The sequence below is a fragment of the Morone saxatilis genome, unplaced genomic scaffold, assembly GCF_004916995.1.
Source record: "Morone saxatilis isolate NCDOM2014 unplaced genomic scaffold, NCSU_SB_2.0 Contig8, whole genome shotgun sequence".
NCBI classification, from domain to species: Eukaryota; Metazoa; Chordata; class Actinopteri; family Moronidae; genus Morone; species Morone saxatilis.
In genome coordinates this window covers 15,626,926-15,636,414 of record NW_023340257.1, presented here as the reverse complement: position 1 = coordinate 15,636,414, position 9,489 = coordinate 15,626,926, and the positions used below count along the sequence as shown (strand labels likewise).

General features: G+C 41.2%; 1 protein-coding gene across 1 annotated transcript in view; it reads right to left on the bottom strand.

Moving 5' to 3' along the window:
* LOC118342033 (Down syndrome cell adhesion molecule-like protein 1 homolog) overlaps positions 1-9,489 on the bottom strand; it is a 75,558-nt gene that overhangs the window by 13,513 nt on the left and 52,556 nt on the right. Inside the window, exons 9-17 of the mRNA XM_035680460.1 lie at positions 8,871-9,112; positions 7,509-7,605; positions 7,228-7,356; positions 6,721-6,888; positions 6,354-6,424; positions 6,021-6,261; positions 2,605-2,751; positions 2,368-2,523; positions 461-600 (exon numbers count right to left, since the gene is read on the bottom strand). Coding sequence (XP_035536353.1) covers positions 461-600; positions 2,368-2,523; positions 2,605-2,751; positions 6,021-6,261; positions 6,354-6,424; positions 6,721-6,888; positions 7,228-7,356; positions 7,509-7,605; positions 8,871-9,112 — 1,391 coding nt within the window. The remainder of the gene's footprint in view (positions 1-460; positions 601-2,367; positions 2,524-2,604; positions 2,752-6,020; positions 6,262-6,353; positions 6,425-6,720; positions 6,889-7,227; positions 7,357-7,508; positions 7,606-8,870; positions 9,113-9,489) is intronic.

Below are 9,489 nucleotides of genomic sequence, written 5' to 3'. Positions count from 1 at the left end.
TGAGTGTGTGTGTGTGCGTAAGTGAGAGTGTGTGTTTGCTGTCGGCTTGTTTTCTGCCCTCGTTGATGAACAGATGAGGTTGTCCTGGCAACGTGATGAGACGCAGATATGCAAATGAGGCTGGAGGGTGAGCTTGCACGCACACACACTGCGGTATGAGGAGAGCTCATTTTACACACACATCTTGCTGAGACTGCAGCACTAGACCACACACACACACACACACACACACACACAGGTCCATAAACACACAAATGCAAAACGTTATAATTAAATCAATTTTCTTTTATCTTGAACATTTCATATGATGCTAACAGAAGCTATATTCTGCATAAAAAACAGGATAATGGATAATCATGTCCCCTTCATTGTCAGCCATGTTTGGATGCTCCACTTCCTCCTTTTCCTCTTTCATTCACTTCTCAATCCTGAAACTCTCCGCACCCCTCTTTTAACTCACCGGTTGGCCTGACCCGGGGCTGGAGCAGTAGATGGTGTACTTGCGGATGATTCCATTTGGCTTGTGAGGGGGTAACCAGGACACCACAACACTGCTGGCAGAGGAGGGCACAGCTTTGATGCCAGCTGGGGGTCCAGGGTCTGAATCATAAAAGTGAAAAAAGAGAGAATTGGAGGGCAGAGTAAAACATGAACCAGTTATATTAGTCTATATGTACTGTAAACGTTTTTTTTTCACGTTTTCAAGACAAAACTAGTTAAAAAAACAATTAATTGAGAACAGAATGAGAAAAGTGCACCTGTACCCAACTGAGATTGGATGTGCACACTATAAGCCTTCTTCATGTATCATATTGTCATATGGACAACTCACTGTACAGTATTAATTGACCAGCGACTTGTTTGCATAAAAAAACATCTAGTTTAAATAGAGACTGCCACTAACTCTTGTTAAAAATATAATCTGATTGCTAACTTGTAGTCATGGCCATTCTGTTTTAATATCGGGCTAATGAAGATAAGGAAACTCCAGGAAAGTTGAGAGAGTTGAATGTTAACTTAAGTGTTGCATGGTGTACTGCAGCTAATACTCTATCAGGGATTCGTGGATTATTTTGATGTATTTGTTCTTATCAGGTGTAATGAAAACATGCAGTCTTTGGTTCTTGGTGTAACATTGATGATAACACCTAGATGCTTAGAACATCCTGAGAAAATTAGAAATCATGCTGTAATTTAAAGTAAACATACTGCGATAAACATTAAATCCAAAAATGAACACATATGTCTTTATATAAACACATACACATTTTTAAAGGGACTAAATGCTGGGGTGAGGGGGTCTCTTGGGAATAGCATGAAAAAGAACTGAATAATGAATCTCTGTCTTCTTCACTCTTATGCTTACTGTCTTTGTGTCTAAGAGGCAAAGGCAGAGAAAGGCAGGCTGAGAATTGTCTGTTTGCACAATTTCACTGCAAACACTTTTCCATATGCTACAGACAGAACTGAGGGCAAAGGGAAAGCAGAGACCGAGAGAGACAGAGAATGTTCAACGTATGTGAAGAGGTTGCCCCTGGACACAGTGTCAACCCGCATCAGGGAAAAAAAAAAGACACTTAGCTTGCCCCTGATAAACACACACACTCACACACATACAAACTCAAAGACTAACACAACACACATATTTGAAGAGCTATCGCAGCGAGGCCGGCTCATAAAATGGAGATATAGTGAGGAAGAGAGAATAAAGGCCTTTTCTGAAATGACACTTCTTAGAACCCCCCCTTTCTTTCTCTCTATCGCTCTCTTTCTCTCTCTTCTGCTCTCTCAATTTCTCCATCTCCAGACGCCTGCCTCCTCCTCTGCCTGGCCCCAGGGAGGGAGAGGAGAGGCGGATACGGATGTAATCCACAGCCCGCCAGTGTAAGCACAAAATTAATTCTCTTTAAGCCACAAAGAATTAATCCCTCTCCTTGTGCTGGGTGCTGAGCTAGACTTGCACACAAACAATAGTGCCAGTACACACACACACACACACACACACTTACGCACACATCAATGCTAAGACATTGTACACATGCAAACACACACTTAACCCCCGCCAACACTTCCGCATATTCACATGCACAGACCCACACCCTTAGGCTTCTTATCCACACACACTTTTTGGCTTCTTAATTCTCATTAGCACTGGTAATGGCACATCAGAGCACAAAGAGGTTTTAATCAGCAACCTCAGCCTTACAAAGACCCTCTCTACCCCCCCTGGCTCTCTGCTTCCCACACTGCAGCCTAAACCAAGAACAAAAACCCTTAGACCTGCCCCATAGGTGTGGTCGAAGCAAATGACATATTATTGTAGGTCAGGTTATCTGTGGGGAAAGATTTACTAAAATGTGGACTCACAGTCTTCACGGGTTTGGATATACAGGACGTTGCTACGGACCCCGTCTCCAGCCTGGGTATAGGCAAGCACCTGGATGCTGTAGTTGGTGAACTTCTCCAAGCCTCTGAGCTCCACCTGCTCCTTAGTGGTTGTGATGTTTTGCATTTCACCCCATTCTGAGAAACGAAAGGGCGTATGGAGATGTTCAGACCAAGGACAGAGATGTTACTGGTCATAGAAGTAAGATGACAACTCACCTCCATCCGGAAAGACAGCCCAGAACACAACACGATATCCCTTCAATACGCCATGCAGTGTCATCCTGGGAGGTTCAGCCCATGTGATGACTGCTTCATCTGATGTTACAGAAATCGCTCGCACATTCTGAGGAGGCTGGCTGGGCACTGAAGACAAACAGAGAGAGAGATGATAAAAGGTATTATAAGTAACCATTCAGCTTCAGTTATCTAACCTTTTGTATTGAGTAGTTTAATTCAATAGAAAAGATCTGTTCATTGAAGGTTAAAAAACACAGCTCACAACCCATTTGAGGACTGCGGTAAATACACAGATAAACTGGAAAAAATCTAGGAATTTTTTAATCCTTTCTAATTGTTTTCCTCAACCCCTTAAGTAGCTTTAATGTTTGAAAATGATCTTGTTCCACAGTGTGACAATATCACGAATATATTCCATATCAGCTTGTTCCAGCTCTTCGCTGAAGCTATATGATGAGTGAAATATTAAAAACCTAATATTGTAGATGTTTTTTCCAGATGTCCAAGTCGTATTTAGTATCTTGACATTTTGGCCATTTTAATCTACCCTTTAAGTAGCTTTAAGGTTGGAAAAATCACCCTCACTGCCTGGCTATCATATATTCTGTGTGAGCTTGTTCCAAATCTTCATTGAAGCCATTCCAACAAATATATGTATTCAACATTATTTCCTACACATTTCGGCAAAATTTAAGCTGACATATTTGGTATCTATGAATATTTTCTGTGGGTTTGAACAAAATTTAGCTGCACAGCATGCATTTGTAACAGTCCATTGGATGATCGGTCAATAATAAATCATTTTTTATTCTTTTTACGTTAAAGCAAAAGCTGCTGTCTCAAAATTAGGACTGCTATGGCTAGCCGATAAAAAAATAAATAAACCCTCTCTGAAACCCTAAAAGGCATTTCCATATCAAACCTGAAGTGAGTAAACAGGCTAGTGATAGATAAAAAGCTCATGACATGCGTGCAGCCTGATGTATAGGACCATCTCTACAACCATCTCTCTTTTTCTCTGTACAAGCCTCCTTCTGTCCCCGCCAGGCCAGGTGTCTCTTCTATTGGCTACCGCTGACCATTAGTCTTTCAGCCTTTGAACAACGCACCCTGTTGATGATGAACAGAAGTCAACTTGTGAGAGAAGGAGGGGCAGGAAGAGAGGAAGAGAACCAACTGAAAGACAGAGAGCAATGAAAGAGAGAGATTGGGCCAAGTCCACCAGGGAATTTCTCTGCAGCTGGTGAAGAGAGAGGAGGTGGGGAGGAGGACGGAGGAAGGGAGGGAGAGGAGAAAGGAGGATTAGAAAACTGAAATAGGGTTTTGCATGAATAAACCTTTAGGCTCCAAGTCTAAATGATTAGAAGGCAAGAAAATATAGTCCGGTTCCTCCCTCCAGATTCACACCTTTCCGAGAAGAGAAATAAGGATTGACAAAAAAAAGCAGAGGACAAAAAGGTGAGGTGGCTCAAGTGCATTTAAATTGTCAGAATTAGGGCTTATACAGAGTTAAACAGATGGAGGAATGCAGATAAGTGAGGAGTAAAGAAAAAAGCATAATAAATCAGTGCTAAGGTTGTTGATGTATAAAATAACCTTACATAAATAAGTGCATAAGTTTGGAGAAACAAAAGATGGGGAACACAAGAACATAATGAAAGGCAGGTTTGGACTGGGGCTGCAGGGAGGAGGAGATGGAGGGTGAGGGGCAGAGGAAGAAGGGAGGAAGGGAGGAAGAGAGTTAAAAGCAAGGGGAGCAAGGGAAGGGCAGAAAAAGATGAAAAGAAGGAGCAGAGAGACAATGCGCTCAGCTGTGGATAATTACAGCAGGAAGCTAGCAGAGGGAACGAGAGAGAGAGACAGACAGAGAGACAAGCTAATTATAATTATTTTTAGTATGCTTGTTGTTATCACTATTATCATAATGGCCATCAATATCACTGTCGCCACGGTGACAGCCACAGGGAAGAACTGGAGGGCTCTGTCTGCTCTGGACCAATGGGGCTCAGCCAACTGTTCACTGGGTGGACAAGTATGTATGTGACGTGTGTGTGTGTGTGTGTGTGTGTGTGTGTGTGTGTTTGTATGCGGATGACGTATGATAGAGATTGATAAAGATGCATTTAAAAAATTGTCTGTTTGCATGTTTGTTAAACTCAACAACTTTAAAGAATAAAGGTGCAGGAAGGAAGAATATTAAATATTTTGAAGTTTTCCACAGAGTAAAAATAAAAAATTGAGTTTTTTGCGTTTAAATATGTAATTATCAGTGTTTTTATGTTAACATCTGTCAGCTAAATTTGGATTTATTCTGCTCCCTAGTAGCCAAATGTCAATGCAGCTTAAGAAAGAAATGAATAAAAGAAGAAGTTTCATTGCTGAGTAAATTATAGCCTTTGGAGGTTGGATCCACAAACTAAATTAAGTCCAGTTGTCCATTGTCCTACTGATTTACTGCATTACACCAGCCCTTTCCTTCTCTCCCACATACTTTCTGAGGAACTATTGGATGCTTGTGATCACTTATGCTTAAAAAATATTCACATTTCCTTTCAGCAAGGTAAAATATGCATCTAGAAAGGGATTCTTTTGAATACTTCCACCAAGAAGTATTTGGCCCCCTTTTGTTTGTCTTTTAGTTTAACAAGATATTTCAAAAGTCCCCTGAAGATTTGGTAGAAGGTAGTTCTGTATCAATTCATTTATTTATTTTAAGTTTCTTAAGATTACAAGACTTGCTATTTTGCTACTATTGCACTTACCTGAATGACAATAATAACCCATAATTGTCTCTAATTATATGCATTTTTTACACAGCCGCATGTAGCCAAAACATTTCTAAATATTGTGTAGGATTCTGAGGCCTTTTGTGAAGTGCTTTTGTAGTTCATTCAGTCATTTGTTCATTCATTCATCTATTCACTCACTGAACATTTGGCCCATCTACCCTCCATCAGCCATCAGGATGCATGACAGTATCTCCACATGTCTCACTGTACAGGGATCACTCAATCCTCTCTGCAGTGCAGCTGAATGTGTAATGTGTCTATGAAATCATGTGTGTCCTTGGTATTTGTAAAAAGCATTTGGATTCCAGCAGCCAACACTCATTTGTGTTGAAAGAATAGAGAGAATGCAGTAATTTTGGGTTACAAAGCATGGCATGATTTGACACAGATCAGACAGCGAGAAAGCAAAAAGAACAATAGCAACAGAAAAAAGCAGTAACTGTGAATCAAAGCCAAAGCATACAGAGGATTATATTTCATACAGTACGTCTGACAGTTTACTCGTTCACTGTATAGAATCAGCACCATGCTGTAACCTATTTACCTTACTGCTAACCCCGTTCGTACATGCCATGTTGTATGCATGTTGTTTATTGTGATCCTCACCATCTTCCAGTGTCGTAGCATTGATCTCTGAGCTAGAGGGCCCTGTGCCAGCTCTGTTGAAGGCCTGGACAACCACACCATACTGGGCAAACTTCTTCAGGTTGTCCAGAGTGTAGACCTCACTATCTCCGGTGGCCTTCATCTCCACAATGCTGTACTGGCCATTACTGCCTGGGCCATTCTCTCGGTAACCGATCTGATAACCCCGGATTACTCCGTTTTGCAGCTCCTTCCTGGGAGCCTGGAGAACAGAAAACCAAAAGACAGTGCAGACATTAGAATCACCAAGGAAGTACATAGCTGTTCAGAAGGCAGCCAATTCTTATACTTTACCTTCCAGGTGACCCTAATACTCTGAGAGGTCACCGGCTGCAGGATCACCTCCATGGGAGGACCATCAGGCTCTGCAGAGAGAAAGAGACAGAGGGGGTGAAACAGAGGCGTTTTGCTACTGTACAAAAACATTGTGTGGCTTTCATGTTTCCAGTACGTGTCATGGTTCTGAAATATACTGGAGTACAACATTCAATGTTTTTTTTTTGTCAGTTTTATTGAGATAGACTTTCAATACAAAATGCTTATTCAAGGACAGGTGATGGTGTCAACACAGAGGCACTGGCTTAGATCTAATACAACCAGAAAAAGTGAAATATTTGCTCACATTCGTATTAGTCAAAACTAATTCTGCCAAGATACTTACGTGCTTCCTCTGTGCTGATGGTGAGTTCCTTACTGGCCTCGCTCTTGCCTATTGAGTTGTAGGAGTACATGCGGATGCTGTAGACGGAGGCAGGGTGAAGGTCCACTATGTTGGCCTGATTGTTGGTGGGAGAGATGTTTCGAGTGGCATGTTTCAGCTCCCAGGAATCTGACAAAAGAGAAGATAACAATAGTATTGTCATGTTGATGTGATGATTTTAAGTTTGCCAACATTTTCTCACTTCGAATACTATTTTGGTATATTTGGAGATTTTTATTTTCATCATCCTGTTCAATACTAAGTCTTATTTTTTCCCCTATGATCTTCCTAAAAAATAAGATTCTTAAAAAATTTAGCATTTGTATTTTGACACTCAGAGTCAATTTAAGACTTTTTGTCTGTCTATTTGTTTGCAATAATGAAAAGAAGCAAGCTTACTCCACTGTCAGATTCACTTTTCTATCTTAATTTCCTGTAAATTAAATTGAATATACTCTTTTTACTTACCTGTCTTGTTCTTATACTCAATGTCGTAGGAGGTAATGACGCTGTTTCCATCAAATCTCTGTGTCCACCGGAGATTCATACTGCGATCTTTTACTTCTCGAACCTCCAACTCTGGAGGGTCTGGGGGTTCTGAAGATTAAAAGAGGGAAAAGGGAGGCAAGGAGGAGATGGTATCACCGAAAGAGAGACAATTTTGTGTGGAAAGAGGGCAGAGTAGGTTTGTGTAGCTTGTATCAATATCAAGAGGAGATTGTTAAAAACATTAATACAGGAATGGTTACCTTGCACAGTGAGTTGGATAAGACCTCGTCCTTCTCCGTAAGAGTTGATGGCATGACAGGAGAAGAAGACTGAATCCTCACGTTCTGCTGGCTTTAGCTGTAGGGAGAAAGATAGAAAGAGAAATATAAGAGATAGACAACTATCATTGTGTTGGCAAATTGCATAAAGCACAACTTTGTGATGGAGAAGTGGCCCAGTGAGAGTTTTTCCTCCACCATCCCTGTTCGGTATTTAGGTGACTCACGGTGTACTGCATTGGGAGGTAAGGTACGATAGGGAAAGTGTCACCCGTCTACTGGTACACTACATTTTTGGTGTCAAGAATCACTTTTTTTGCACCATTTGACACCTGCTTGAATAATAGCATCAAAATGCACTATTCACTTAAGCTGGTGAAGGTGTGTCCTCTTTGCAGTCATCTACTTTAAATACATACATTCTTTAACCAGTATATACATATAAATGCACACATATTTTCTGATTATGGTATTAATATGAGCAGTAAAGCTCGTATTATAACTGTTTAAGTCCCACCAGGAATTTCCATCCATGACTGCTTACGTACACTCTTTGGATGACTTCCCTTTCAGATGATTAACTACTTATATGGTTATATGAAGGCGATACGTATTTGTTAAATCTGGGCACATTGTCAAACCACAGTTGCGGAAGCCAAAATCTTATGCAAAATATACACACAATCTTCTGTGGTCTCGTGCATAAATCAAACGAGTTGTGTGTGAGGTGATGACATCCTGTGAACTCACTGGATAAAGTTTATTCAGTTCCTCTTTAAAGCACCAAGCTCCTTTTACCACTTGTTACCAGTGACCATCCTCATCGTTCTTATGATTCTGGCAAATTAATGCATCACTTGAAGCAACTCACTTTTAAACGCTGCCATGACAAACATGGCATGGTAGAGCAGAATCATGACATGGTGACTTTCGATATGTCCAGAAATTGTTCTTGACAACATACAGTATGTAAGGTTGCTCTACATTCACACTTGGATGCAAGTCTGAATGTCTCAGAGATATTAGTTTCCTCTCAGGAGAATCTGGTCAGGACTCCAATACTCCAAGGGTATGTTGTGGTGGGGAGGCACATACTAGCCTTTAACAACCTCTAGCACACTGACTGATATGATAATGGACTCTAATCTCACTCTTATTCAACACATCTCCATAATACAGCACACAGCTCACTAGAATGGGCTCTACACTTCACACCTTGGCGCATAAAAACAGAGCTCAAACAGACAAAAGAGAAAAGAGAAAAAGAGAAAATTGAATCTATTTGTCAGCTGAGTAAGGGTCATAAACACATTGCTGTCTTAGTGTGTTTTAAGTGTTTCTTACCTTGAGTGTAGACAACACCTCGTCCGTCTTCTCATTGGGACTTGTGGTAATGGAGTACCGGGGGTTGCGGTCAGGGTCGATGACCGTGTCGCCTCTCTCCCAGCGGATGATGATGGGCCATTCTCCCCTGGCTGTGCAGTTCAGCTCCTTCACGTGACCCTTCTTAGCCATGGTAGTGTTGGGGTGACTGGTGATCATCGCTGGGACTGTAAGGAGAAGGGAAATGGAGTGTGAGATGAAGAGAAGGTGAGGACAAATGAGGGGGGGATGGTGACAGTAAACAGATTGATAAAAGGGATATTAGAAGGCAGAGGCAGATAAAAGAGGGAGAGGGGGAAGGAAAAGAAGGAGTAAGTGGATAATAAGCAGGGTTTAAGTGGGAAGGGAGAAAGAAAGGAAAGAGGAGAGAGGAGAAGGGCAGGACAGCTGGCAGTTAAAAAGGTGGAGTTCAGAGTAGCCAAGTTCCATTGCAGTAGAGTAATGAAGAGCTATGGTCAATGAGGTAAAGTCAATAAACCTCTTCTCTCATTCTCCAATAGTTAACATTGGGGTCTAGGTGAATGAAGAGGCGAAAACGATACACTCTACCTTTCGTTTACACATTATACACAAAACCACT